This window comes from Cryptomeria japonica, chromosome 3, assembly GCF_030272615.1.
Source record: "Cryptomeria japonica chromosome 3, Sugi_1.0, whole genome shotgun sequence".
Classification (NCBI taxonomy): domain Eukaryota; kingdom Viridiplantae; phylum Streptophyta; class Pinopsida; order Cupressales; family Cupressaceae; genus Cryptomeria; species Cryptomeria japonica.
In genome coordinates, this window is record NC_081407.1 from 508,470,670 (window position 1) to 508,485,702 (window position 15,033).

The 15,033-nt window shown below is 37.5% G+C and overlaps 1 protein-coding gene across 5 annotated transcripts in view; it reads right to left on the reverse strand.

Annotated features, from left to right (window-relative positions):
- Positions 1-11,659, reverse strand: part of LOC131044842 (small RNA degrading nuclease 5) — a 216,558-nt gene extending 204,899 nt beyond the window's left edge. For 2 of the 5 annotated variants that reach the window (XR_009372049.1, XM_057978313.2), the window contains exon 1: positions 11,455-11,659. Coding sequence is in view for 2 of the 5 variants with exons in the window: in XM_057978313.2 (XP_057834296.2) it covers positions 11,455-11,502 (48 nt within the window). In the remaining 3 variants the exon portion in view is untranslated. The remainder of the gene's footprint in view (positions 1-11,454) is intronic. The other 3 variants (XR_009372050.1, XM_057978304.2, XM_057978295.2) reach the window with 3 other exon arrangements.
- Between the last annotated feature and the right edge of the window lie 3,374 nt (positions 11,660-15,033).

The window sequence follows — 15,033 nt, forward strand, 5'->3', positions numbered from 1 at the left end:
AGATCAAAGTGAAAAGCTCAAGACATGAAGAGAACTTCACCAAGGCAAACAGTTTTCAACTCAAGGATCAGTTCAAGGGACAAGTTAAATAAGACAACATCACAAATGCGAAGAGGAGGATCAACATGTCAAGTCTTGGAGGAAGATAGTAACAAAGACAAAATGATGTTTTACAATCTTGAATTTCCTCTGAAAATCCAAAAATTATTGCTAGTACTCCAAGGTGAAGGACTTCAAGGTGAAAGATTCAGTGGAGCAAGACAAGTTAATCAAGTTTACAAGGCGAGCTGAGGTGGCATCCCAATCGTCATTCAACCAATCAAAGGGCCCCAAGTTAAAATGTCCAAATACATTGTACTTGACTCTTTCAAAGAAGGGTCAAGTGACACATGGCAATTTATCAAATATCGTTTTATGTACCTAACCTCAACTCTCATTGGTTAGAATTCAAAAAAGGACATGTGTCCACATCATTGCCTTTCATTGGCCAGAGGGAGTTTGTTGCAGCAAATCCTAATTAAGGTTTCATTGTATAATCTCGGCCATTGATTGGAGAATCAATCGGAACCATTGAAATGTAAAGAGAGCTCTATATAAGGCTTAGACCTCTCATTTGTAAAGGTTAATGGTGGCTAGACAATAGCTAGTAATTAGATAGCATAAGCAATTAGGAATCAGAAGTAGAAGAGGAGGAAACAAAAATTGTTGCCAAGGCTTGTGGAAATAAATACTTGATTTCATTGAAGTTATAGAGAATATTTGTGTTGTTTCTTCATGTTGCATGGTTTCTTACTACTTCTCAAAGTTAGATAGAGTTCATTGATTATGGTGGATGCTTATGAAGATATTATGATGAATTCTTTGGTTCATACTTTTTGTGGTTTGCCAATTGTAAGTCACAGTGTAAAGTTAGCCTTAACCTCATTATTATGATAAGTTTGATTGTTGATACTTGTTCAAGTTGCCCCAGGATTGGGTATTTGAGTGATGTATTTGCAATGTGAAAATCTTACATTTCCTTAGAAGATTGCATCAATCTTGTGTAGTTGTAGTCATCTTGGGGAAGCAAGACTCGATTCAAGGGAATTTGTCTATCCAAGTAACATTCATCATCATCATCATTGACCTTAGAGTAGCATAATCTTTCTCAACCCTTTATCCTTTTGCCCTATTTTCAAGTCAATTAGAGTCCATGTTCCAGCAGAGTTCAAGCAAAACATAAGTCCCTTTGTGTACCCAGCAATATCACATCAAACCATTGAGCTTATCCACACGTCAAGACTTGACAGTAGAAACGTTGGAGTCATCTAGTTTGATCACATAGTTCAGCATCTAAGAGGTCTTAGTTCAAGAGAGGATAAGATACATTGGTAGTTTATTATGTATTTGAGGTGCATAAAAACACAACAACAGAATACATAGTTCTTATCACATTTTCTTAATTGATTTGTAGCAACTTGATTCAGATCTGCAGAACTGAAGCAACTTGAAGATACCCTGTACCACAGCTATAGATGGTCTATAAAATATAAGAATCCTATACCCTTCCTAAAGCATTTGTTGAGAAAGCAACCTGACAAGAAACACCTGGCAACAAACACACAAAACTAGAGCAGAAAACTGAAAAACATTAATTACTACTGTTTTTGGTGGCATAGGATTGTCCATGGACCTGGAAGCTTCTGCACTAAATATTGTCCCACCCAGAATCAAATTATTAAAAAAGACTATATTAGTGTCCACAGATGATCAAAAGTAGGTCAATGACTCGAGAATACACCACTGTACAAAGAAAATTCTAAGAGGAGAATCCTTGAGAGGCCCCACAAAGGGGAAGAACCAAAAACAAAATACAAAGCGGCAGGGAGCAACCAACATAGGCGGTCAAAAAAACAGAAATTGCCATGGAGGGGGAACAAGGACCAGAAAAGGCATAAGCTGAGAAGGATTAGAGAGAAAAGGTCTCATCCAATATCATCGTTCAGGCCCAAATAAGTCTCTAAAATTTAGAGATAAATATGGTGTATTTTCTAGAATAACCATTAAGAGAGGATATTAATGTTTGTCATATACAGCCATATGGTCATACTAGTCTTAGAAATAGGCTTGATAGTAAAGTAATTTTTTTTTTACTTTATCAAATAATGTAAGAATGATTCAATGTTCACTTAAATCATTGGGATTTATGGTGTTGCTTTCCTAAAAAGTGATCATCGCTCTTTCATTTACTTGTACATTTTAAGTATTTTCTATCCTTCAATTTCTCTTTTGTTCTTGCTTGGTTTCTATGTATTTCCCAGTTTTTGTAATAATTATGGTATATATTGGTGATCATTGAGAGAGAGCGCCCAGGTTGCATTACATCCGGTTATGCAACCTGGAAGATTATAAATATGATAAGCACTCGTTGTTTGTGCTATATTATCAAGGAATATTCTGTATTGTCAGTGAATATTCTGCATTCAAATTGAGACGCTTAAATGATGAGATAGAGAGAGCCATTTATGAGATCTGGAAGATAATAAGCAACCACTATTTGTACCATATTATCAAGGAATTTTCTGCATTTAAATTGAGATACTTAAATGGAGAGAGAGATCTGGTCATGCAACCTGGAAGATAATAAGCAATCGCTGTTTGTGCTATATTTTCATATTGTCAAGGAATGTTCTCCACTAAATGACAATATACTTGATTAAAGAAAACTAGCACAGTATCTTTCAAAGAAATAAAAGTTCGATAAAGAAGAGAAAGATCTGGTTATGCAACCTGGAAGATAATAAGCAATGACTGTTTGTGCTATTTTGTCAAGGAATGTTCTGCATATAAGTTGAGATACCTAAATGATTATATAATTTGTGATGTCCCCTTCTAGTTGACATCTGTCAGCTGAGTAGATTAGCCTATCACTGACCCTCGTAGGCTGATGAGGTTGGGTAGAGGGTCCTCCAGAGTTTGATTCACCACCTTCAAAGCAAGCACTCCAGGTCTGGTCTTCGTTTGAAGTCTCGAGGACTCCGTTTGAGATACTTTCTATTTTTAGCAGTCCTGCTATTTATAGCCAGTAGGTTGGGCAAGGACAGATTATGGTTTGGCAGTCTCCAGTTCAGACGGCAGGCATTTCTGATGAATACTTAGAGAGATATTAATATTTAATTATTTTTAATTAAATATTAAATGGCGAACTTTAATGTTTTAATGTTTTAAAAAAGTCACTTTAAGTTATAACTTAAGTCGGGGTCTATTTCTCATCAGATGGGGCCAGTTTTTATATTAAATGGAAGATGATTTATTTTTGACACTTCAATAGTCAAAAATAAATAATAAAAGTTAAAACATCATTAAAGGCCAAGTCACACCTTTCTTGGGAATCGCGCCAACCCTAAATGGAGAAGATTAAAGAAGATTTTAGGTCTTCTTTTTCATTATGCTAAGTTTTGATATTTTTGTTTGGAGCTCTAAGAGGAGTTTTGGCCTAGGGTTTCAACAGAAGATTCTTCTGCAGTGATCAGAGGTATTGGTATAGGAAAACGTGGGATTCTTGTGCAACAGCATCAGAGGTTGTGAAATATCAGCTGATCTTGCTCTTTTAGTTGGTTTTATCCAGAAACCAAGATTGGACAGATTGGAAAGGGGTTTATTAATTTTTATGCAAAAGATTGATTGCAGCCGCAGAGTCAGAATAGAGGCAGGAATAAGTGTGTGACAGATGGGGGTTTTGTGCATGTACAGCTTGCTAATCTGCCGTACCTTTCTTCCTTGAAAGGGTACGATTTTTGCTGAGGAGTCGTCCAAAAATTCCGAAACAAATGCCAGAAGGGACGCCTTGCCAATGTCTTTCCATCGGGCTAACATGCGAGTATTTCGGGTCAGTTTAAAATAAATTGCAGCTTGTTGTCATAAAATCTGTGCATGACCAGCAATAGGAAAATAAGGGTTTTAACAGAATATACTGGTATTTATCAGTTCTTCTCTAGCTTCTTGTTATTTTTTATTTGAGTATTAAATAAATGATAAACGGATGTAATGAGGGTTTGATCAGTGTTGTTGAATATAAATTGATTTCCAGCAAATATCATTAGTTGCTTTTTGTGCTTAAGATTGTCAAAATTCTATTTGCTATCATTATTTGCAAAGAACACACTTGAAACGCAACAGGTTCAGCAAAATGTTAGTTGTCTCAGTTGAGGGCCTTTTTGAGGTTCTTACAGTGGTATCAGAGCTAAATCCTGCCATCCTAAGGGTTTAGCAATTACATGCAGTCGCAGGAAACGGGTTCACACAGGTATTACACACGCAGCAGAGCCTTTCGTGAAGGAGAACAGAGTTTTAACAGGCAGTCAGATACCATGGGTGAAAGGCATACAGGCAGTCCAACCAGAGGTCACAAAGCTAAGGATGAGGAGACAAGAGAATTCTTTAGGACTATGGCCACTGGGCAGCAGCAGGTTGCTCAGGCTTTACAAGCACTCACCACCATGATGGAGCGTATGAATCCTCTAAACCGAAACAATCAAGAACCAGAGGACAATAGGAGTGTAGCCACTATTCCTAGACCTCACAAGGTAGCTACATGCACAGTTGACGGGCCTTCAAGGCCTAATTTTTTGGCAGAAGAACCTGAGGATGTTGCCAGAGCTGAGGTAGAACCTGTCTTTGTTGATAATGTTATGACGGTACATGATGAGTGGAGTCTTCTTCCACCTGATGTGAGGCAGAATCTGAATTTTGATCAGTTCATGAGGCAAAAACGGGAGGTAGAGAGAAACAGGCAAGAGAGGAGGCCTCGTTCCCAACATAGAGATCTTGAGTTTGCCACAAGCAAGCTCACCCTACCTTATTATGATGGTAGCGGTGCAGTTACAGCTAGATCTTGGATCCATAAACTGGATACATACTTCACACTGAGACCCATGATTGAAAGGGATGCAATTAAGTTTGCAACCTTACACTTGGACGGTACTGCACATGAGTGGTGGGATAATGGACTCATCACTCTCCAACATGATGAGATTACCACCTACCAGGAGTTTGCTGATTTGTTAGTTGAGAGGTTTGATAAGAAAGACCCTGAGTCATACTTCCGAGAGTTAGCACAGCTGAAACAAACAGGGAACTTGGAGGTGTATGTTTCAGAGTTTTTGAAGTTGTCATGCATGGTAAATAACATGTCAAATCAGCGATTAGTAGTGTTGTTTATAGAGGGACTCATGGAGCCTTTGAGAGGCTGGGTAAACGCATTTGATCCCCCAACACTTCTACTCGCCATTAAAAAGGCACAGAGTATGGATGTGACAGCCACTCAAAATAAATTTGGGACAAAAGGATCAACATCTTTCAAAGATAATAGGAATTTCAGCAAAGGGAAAGAAAAATCAGACTTTAGAAATGATTACAAGCCAAAGCCAGCAGCCCCTCCCTTAGATCGGGAGACACTTAACAATTTAAGGCAAAAGAAACTCTGTTTTTATTGCAAAGGTCCATATGATGCCAACCATGACTGTCCTTTGAGGCCTAAGGGCAGGGCAAACAGAGTAATGTGGGCATATTATGAAGATTCTGAATCTAATCATGAAGGTCAGCCTGCTGGTTATGAGAATTTAGAGGCTGAAGATGACACACAGGGTCCTCCGAGACTCGACAAAATGGATGCAGAAGGTGATGAGCACCTTAAGGAGGCACTTCTCACGAGTATTCAGCAGGAAGGGTCATTTAGAATGAGAGGAGTACTTGCTGGTCAGAAAGTTATTACACTGCTAGATACCGGAGCCACACATAACTTTATTGATGCCAGGTTGGTGGAGAAGAGAGGAATCCAAACAGAGGAGTTTGAGGGCATTCGTGTGAGGTGGCAGATGGTTACAGTTTAAAGTGTAATAGGATGATCACAGAACTCCCATTACGTGTAAACAATTATGAATTCAAGACTGATTTCTATGTGGTTCAGATGGGAGACACAGATTTGGTCCTTGGTATGAAGTGGTTGCATGAACTAGGCAAGTTTACACTTGACTTGCAGGAGATGGAGATGTCTTTCACCATTGCTGAGAAAACACATGTGCTGAAAGCGATTAAGGACAGCAATTTCAGAATGATTACACTCAAGCGGATGGAGAGGCTTGTACGCCATGATCAGACTGAGTGGGCAGCAGAGTGTATGATCATGCCCATACAGCAGGATGCTCAAAAAGTTGAATATCATCCGAACATTCAGATACTGAGAACCAAACATAGCAAGGTTTTCAGTGACATACCATCAGGGAGGCCACCAGATAGGGGTTTTGAGCACATCATTGAGCTGGAGGAGGGAGCGAAGCCAGTAATGATTACTCCATATAGACATCCGAATCGCCTGAAAGATGAAATAGAGAAAACCATACAGGAGCTTCTGGCCATGGGACATATTCGGCCTAGTAAGTCCCCCTTTGCTTCTTCAGTTGTTTTGGTGAAGAAGAAGGATGGCACATTGCGGATGTGTATTGATTACAGGGTCCTTAATAAGCGGACGATCAAAAACAAATATCCCATCCCGCATATTGATGAGCTCATAGATGAATTACATGGGGCCTGTTATTTTTCAAAGATTGATTTGAGATCAGGCTATCACCAGATCAGTGTTCGTGAGCAGGATATTGAGAAGAATGCTTTTCGTTGTCATTATGGACATTTTGAGTTTGTGGTTCTGCCATTTGGGCTAACCAATGCTCCTGCTACTTTCCAGTCCACAATGAACAAAGTCTTCAGACATCAGTTGAGGAAATCAGTATTGGTGTTCTTTGATGATATACTGGTTTACAGTCGTACTTGGGAGGAGCACCTCAGTCACCTAGATACAGTTTTGAGCATTCTGAGCAGGGAGTCCTTGTATGCCAAGGAATCCAAATGTGACCTTGGAATGACTGAGTTATTGTACTTGGGCCATATTATCAGTGCAGAGGGAGTGCGGATGGATCCCGAGAAGATCTGTGCTATTGTAGATTGGCCTACTCCAGTGAACCTCACTCAGTTGCGTGGGTTCTTGGGCCCATGTGGTTTCTACAGCCGTTTTGTTAACGGTTTTTCGCGCCATGCGGCACCTTTGACAGACTTGATGAAAAAGGGTGCCTTCTTATGGACTCCTAAGACCCAAGAGTGTTTTGAGAGGTTCAAGGAGCTCATGACTTCATGTCCAGTACTTGCTACACCTGACTTCTCGAAGTCATTTGAGTTACAATGTGATGCCTCTGGTGAGGGCATTGGGGCGGTGCTTATGCAGGACAAGCACCCTATTGCTTATGAGAGTAGGAAACTCTGTGGACCTGAGAGAATTTACAACATTTATGATAAGGAAATGTTGGCCATAATGCATGCACTGGCCAAGTTTAGACAGTACTTAGTGGGCAGCAAGTTCTGCATTAAGACTGACCACAATAGTTTGAGACATTTCCTTGGGCAGCGTGACTTAAATGACAGGCAACAAAAGTGGGTCAGCAAACTTCAAGCTTACAACTTTGATATTTCCTATATCAAAGGCACACAGAATGTAGTTGCAGATGCCTTGTCACGTCGTCCCCACCTGAATTCCATGGTCCAGATAGCAGAGGATTGGTGGCATATTATAGTGGCAGAGTACGCCAAAGATAGCTGGGCTGCAGGTGTGATAGAGGGGTCAGTAGTGGACAGCAGGTATACAGTTGTAAATGAATTGATCATTTACAAGAGGAGAGTGTACTTGATCCCAGGATCGGAGTTGAGGAGTAGGGTACTGCGGTTCTGTCATGATGAACCGATAGCAGGACATCTCGGGTTTTTCAAAACCTACAGACAGGTGCGTGAGCGCTTCACGTGGAAAGGGCTCAAGGCGGATGTTCTACAGTATGTTAGAGAGTGCCCTGTTTGTCAGCAAAATAAACAGGAGCATACATACCCTGCTGGTTTACTTCAGCCACTTCCAATTCCTGACAGGAAGTGGGAATGTTTGTCTATGGATTTCATCACAGGGTTACCAAGAGCGCAGGGACATGATTGCATATTTGTGGTTGTGGATCGTTTGACGAAGTATGCTCACTTCTATCCGATCACCACCACTTATTCAGCTATTTAGGTAGCAGAGTTATTCTTCAGGGAGGTATTCAGATTACATGGGTTGCCTCGGACTATTGTCAGTGATAGGGACACGCAGTTTTTGAGCCACTTTTGGCAGGAGCTTTTCAGACTCTATGGGACCGATCTTACACCGAGCACCAGTTACCACCCTCAGACTGATGGCCAGACTGAGATAGTTAACAAATGGGTGGAGGGATACCTCAGGAACTATATTTCAGGGCAGCAAAAGGCGTGGGTGAAGTGGATTTACCTCTATGAGTACTGTTACAATACCACTCACCACATGTCCATTCAGATGACTCCATTTACAGCACTGTACGGGTATGAACCTCCCAGTTTCATTGACTTATTGTTGAGTGACAGTAGGGTGCCTAGTGCGGGAGACATGATACAGGAGAGTCAGGACATTGTGAAGACTCTTAAGGAAAATATAGCCAAGGCACAAAACCAGCAAAAACAATATGCTGATCAGAAGAGGACAGAGAGGTCATTTGAGGTAGGAGACATGGTGTATTTGATGTTGCAGCCTTATCGACAGTCTACTCTCAGGAGGAGTGGAGCAGAGAAGCTCAAGCCTCGATATTATGGCCCTTTCAGAGTAACCAGGAGTATAGGTGAGGTGGCTTATGAGTTGGATTTACCGGCAGATAGCAGAGTACACAATGTGTTTCATGTGTCACGTCTCAAAAAGGCGTTGGGACACCGTATTGTTCCTTCCACAGTCTTACCACCCCTGGATGATGAGGGAAAGTTGATACTCGTACCTGAGGCTATCATTGAGTTCAGGGAGAGGAATTTCAGGAGACAAACTATCACAAAATACCTGGTGAAATGGAAGGATTTGCCGGTAGAGGATGCTACTTGGGAGAGCGAGGAGATTTTACAGCATTCGGAGTTGAGATTACTTGAGGACAAGCAATTTCGGTAGGGGCGGACTGTGATGTCCCCTTCTAGTTGACATCTGTCAGCTGAGTAGATTAGCCTATCACTGACCCTTGTAGGCTGATGAGGTTGGGTAGAGGATCCTCTAGAGTTTGATTCACCACCTTCAAAGCAAGCACTCCAGGTCTGGTCTTCGTTTGAGGTCTCCAAGATTCCGTTTGAGATACTTTCTATTTTTAGCAGTCCTGCTATTTATAGCCAATAGGTTGGGCAAGGACAGATTATGGTTTGGCAGTCTCCAGTTCAAACGGCAGGCATTTCTGATGAATACTTAGAGAGATATTAATATTTAATTATTTTTAATTAAATATTAAATGGCGAACTTTAATGTTTTAATGTTTTAAAAAAGTCACTTTAAGTTATAACTTAAGTGAGGGTCTATTTCTCATCAGATGGGGCCAGTTTTTATATTAAATGGAAGATGATTTATTTTTGACACTTCAATAGTCAAAAATAAATAATAAAAGTTAAAACATCATTAGAGGCCAAGTCGCACCTTTCTTGGGAATCGCGCCAACCCTAAATGGAGAAGATTAAAGAAGATTTTAGGTCTTCTTTTTCATTATGCTAAGTTTTGATATTTTTGTTTGGAGCTCTGAGAGAAGTTTTGGCCTAGGGTTTCAGCAGAAGATTCTTCTGCAGTGATCAGAGGTATCGGTACAGGAAAACGTGGGATTCTTGTGCAACAGCATCAGAGGTTGTGAAATATCAGCTGATCTTGCTCTTTCAGTTGGTTTTATCCAAAAACCAAGATTGGACAGATTGGAAAGGGGTTTATTAATTTTTATGCATAAGATTGATTGCAGCCGCATAGTCAGAACAGAGGCAAGAATAAGTGTGAGACAGATGGGGGTTTTGTGCATGTACAGCTTGCTGATCTGCCATACCTTTCTTCCTTGAAAGGGTACAATTTTTGCTGAGGAGGAGTCCAAAAATTTCGAAACAAATGCCAGAAGGGACGCCTTGCCAATGTCTTTCCATCGGGCTAACATGCGAGTATTTCGGGTCAATTTAAAATAAATTGCAGCTTGCTGTCATAAAATCTGTGCATGACCAGCAATAGGAAAATAAGGGTTTTAACAGAATATACTGGTATTTATCAGTTCTTCTCTAGCTTCTTGTTATTTTTTATTTGAGTATTAAATAAATGATAAACGGATGTAATGAGGGTTTGATCAATGTTGTTGAATATAAATTGATTTCCAGCAAATACCATTAGTTGCTTTTTGTGCTTAAGATTGTCAAAATTCTATTTGTTGTCATTAATTGCAAAGAACACACTTGAAACGCAACAGGTTCAGCAAAACGTTAGTTGTCTCAATTGAGGGCCTTTTTGAGGTTCTTACATAATTGATTAAAGAATAAGAGCACAGTCTCTTTCAGAGAAATAAAAGTTCAAGAAAATAAAATGCCTTTCCATCTCGTTGGCCAATTTTTGTTCACCATGGAATTATACTTTCATCTTGTTGGCCAATTTTTGTTCATCATGGAATAATTACCTTTTCATCTCGTTGGCTAATTTTTGTTTATCATGGAAATGATCATAGTTTCATCTTGTTGGTCACTTTTGTTTATCATGGAATGATTACTTTTTCATCTTGTTGGCCAATATTTGTTTAACATGAAGCGAATGCCATTTTAGGCATTCCCCAACATAAAATGAGCACAATCTGATGAAGATTGAAGGAAATTCTTTTCGACTTGACATCCAAGCCAGAAACAATTATAAGATAGATTTTTGCATTCTTCCATGTCAATCAACAGTGGGATGAGTGTAAGTTGTCACGAGTTTCATCTTGTTGGCCAATTTTTGCTTTTTATAGAGTGAATGCCATGTTAGGCATTCCCAGCTTTAAAATGACCACAATCTGATACAGCTGGGTACAAATCCCCATAAAAATTTTGGTGGAATGAAAATCCCTTCGACATGGCTTGTAAGCCAAAAAGAATTCTAAGATAGATTCTGCATTCCTCCATGTCAAAACGACAATAAGATGAGCGTAAATCGTAACAAGTTACCGATCAAAAATAAACATATTCTCTTCGTCTTGATATATGCTCGTGGGAATACAGAGATTAGTTAATACTACGGAGGTCGCCTGTCCACCAGCTGGCAGTTTTGTAGCTGGAATTAAATAGAAACGTTTGTGTCTGATACTGAAATGTAAAAATGACGTTTTAAATGTCATTAACTTCCATATGGATGTATATGTGTCAGTTTTTTCTTTCGTCAGATTTATGGCTATCTCTGCAACCCATTACATTTAACCTAAACCAAGGAAGATGCTTAAATTTCAACCAACATTTTCAATTAAAACTGAAAGCTAAAAGAAGTTAGCGAATATTGAAATGGACAAAGGTAGAGTTCATCTATAATCTTGTAAGCTGCGGCCCATGAAAATTGGAATGCAACGAAAGAGTACGCACCTGCCGGGGGTCATTGGCATCTTGATCTTCGGGTGGAGACAATCCCATTGTGAATTCTAGAAAACCGCCGTACCTTCAATCTTTCTACTCGATTGCTATTACTTGAAGGTTAGCTTGGTTAATAAAACTAGCAATTGCACCTTAGTGTGCAATGGGTACGTCGAAAAGGTGTGGAAGGTCAATTAGGAAAAGTATTGTTCTGTGTATTGTATACATTTGGGGAATACATGAGGTCGATTTATAGGTCATTTATAAAATGATGTTGTTTTTGTAATAAATGTCTTGAGGGGATATAGATATAGAGATGGAGATTTAGAGATGTTATGATGGTAATGAGGGTTTTCAAAGTGGTTGTGAAGAGTTGTGAAAAGTCAATTTGAATTTTTTGTGGTCTATTTTTTGCATAAAATTGTGTAGGGCATGATGTCAATTGGTAGGCTATTTAGGAAATGATGTTTTTTACAATAGGGAAGAGAGAGAGAGAGAGGGGGGGGGGGGAGGAAGAGTGAGAGAGAGTGTTACTAAGGAGATAGAGAGGAAGATGGAATGGAGATGGATAGGATTATGGAGAGCAATAGGGAGAGATAAAGACAAAGGAGAGAGGGATAGATATAGATGAAATAGTTAAATATATAGAGAGAGGGGGAGAGAGGAAGATAATGAGAAAGGGAGAGATAGAAAGATAAAGATAGAGATAAGTAGTGATATAGATAGAGATAGGAAGGTAGGGGAATAGATATAGGGGTGGAGAGAGATGAAAAGATAACCAAATAGAGATAAAGAGAGAGAAAGATGGAAGAAGAAATATGGAGAGATAGAGAAGAAGAGAAAAAGAGTGATAGATAGATGTATGGGAAGATAAAGAGAGATGGAGATATAGATATATGGGAAGAGAGGTAGAGATAGATGGATAGGGAGCGAGCAAGAGTGGGTGACATGGGGAGAGATGGCATGAGATGGCATGAGAGAGAGAGAGAGAGAGAGTGGGTGGTAAAGAGACATAAATATGGATATTGATAATAAGAAAAATGATTATAAATTAAATTATTTTCATAAATTTTAATTATTATTTTTTATAAATAATTAAATAATTAAAATTAATTCAACTTTAATGTAAATAAAAATAAAAATAAAAAACTAAATGTAAAGTTTAAATATATCAAATCTAAATCTAAATATAAATAACAAATTAAAAAGTTAATAATAATTAATAATAAATTTATTAAATTGATAAATAACTAAAAAGTATATATTAAAACCTTATTATTTATATATTTATTAAAAATAAATTATAATACTATTTATATCTCCAATTTGATTAATATGCATATTTTAATATAATAATTATTAAAAAAAATTAAATGAAAATAATATTTGTAAAAGTTTTGCCTAGTAAGGTTAGGGCCTAGGCAAGTATTCGTTGACAGTATTGATAAATATATAGTAAAGAAGATCTTTTTTGTTTAGCGCTAAACAAATCTAATTAAGATGACATTACCCATATTAGTTTAGCGTTAAACAAATCTAATCAAGATAACATTACCTGTAACGTTAAATAAATAAATTAAATTAAATTTTAAAAGTTACGTTTATTTTTGTTGTACGTAATATCTTTAATGGGATTCTCCTCTTGCCAATGTATACATCGGTGTAATTTTGCTGGTGGGAATGTCATTTGAGAAAACCAAAAAACAGGTGAGAAGATAGAAAATCAGCGGGAAAAGATCCAACGGCAATCAATGTTCCAATCGTCTTGCATCCTTTTTTCAGTATTGTTGACCGATGGATGCATAACTCAAGCTTGATTCACTTCATAGTAGAGAACGCTTTCAGCGTAAAAATACTTAAAATATTTGGGTAGTATATGAGATTAGTTGGTTGGAAATTTAGAAAATGATGTTTTTTGTGCAACAAAAGTTTAAATGGAGAAGCGATGGTTTCAAATAAACTATGTACGTTGATTGGAACGTTGATTGCCGTTGGATATTTTCCCGTCGATTTTCTATATTCTCGCCTGTTTTTTGGTTTTCCCGAATGACATTCCCACTAGCAAAATTACATCGATGTATACATTGGCAAGAGGAGAATCCCATTAAAGATATTACTTACAAAGATCCAAACATAATGAAATAAAACCACTCAATAAGGAAAAAAATCAGCTCCATTACCAATAGGTTCACGTTATGTTTGGAATAGGATGAAATGGAGAGAGAGAGAGAGAGAGAGAGAGAGAGAGAGAGAGAGAGAGAGAGAGAGAGAGAGAGAGAGAGAGAGAGAGAGCTCGATATATAGAGAGGGAGAGGGAGAGTTATAAATATAGGGTGATATAAAGAGATAGAGATATTGCAAATGGAGATAGAGGTAAACTAATACATGAGGAGAGAGAGAGGGGGGAGAAGAGTGAGAGAGAGGAGGTGATAGAGGCAAGTAATAGAAATATGGGGAGAGATGGAGATGGGGGAAATATAGAGAGATAAAGATGGACAGGGAGAATAGTTTATCTAAGCTTATTTAAGAATCTTAAAATAGTTTTTAATTTATTTATTTTATTCGTAAAGCCTTTTGACATTTACATACACAATAATTATCAAATATTTTAGGATTAATGTTTCAAGATTTAAATTATTGTTTTGTCATAATCATAATTTCTTTGTGAACAATTTCATAGTTTTTTTAATTTTTTTATTCAATATTAACTCATTATGAATTATATTTGAAAAGTAGTTCAATATTCATTGATATTCTATAAGATCTAATTACTTTTTCTTGTACTAAGATCCTTAATATATTTTCAACCCATTTTGGGATATCAAAATAACGGCTTCGTAATAGTATATTTAGGTTTTGTATTAATAAATTTTAGAATAGCTTCCTAAAAATGCAATATGACAATGAAGCAAGTAAATAGTCTTAGCTGCAACAATAGTTGCTTATAAATGTATATTAAAGTTAGTATTTCTAGATTGTTGGGTTTGCAAGAACCATGCAATGTTGCAATCATGTGTTATTGTTTCTACATTTTGCATGCACCTATACTGTAGTATTTGAAATGACACCATTTTTCGCTTTAATCACCACTTTTTAGATGCTCTATTTTCAATTTCAAACCCTAGTTGTATTGAGATATTGGACAACAATTAGGTTTTTCAACTATGATTGTTTTCCTATAATAAGAGGCTGCCATACTTAGAGAATTGAGTTGAAGGTCAACCGTGAGAGATTTAGGTGAAATAGATTTTCTAAGAGCCAATGACACACTTAATGACTTGAAATTTTCAACTATAGTTGTGGGGTATTAAGAAAAATCACATTTTTCAAGAAAACTAAAATAAGATATCTTGAATACCTTTTTTAAAATCTCCCCATTATCTATTATTGCATCTAATTTTGGAAGTTTATTGTTGATTAGTTTGGTTTGATTGTGTTATTATGCTTTTTTTTCTCTCATAATATAACCAAAGACTTTTTGTAATAGATTCCAAGAATTTCATTTTAATTTAAAACTTTATAATTTTAAAAAATTAAATTAACTATCAATTTATCCCAAATTTGTAAAAGTTAGAAGATGAAAAAAATCAA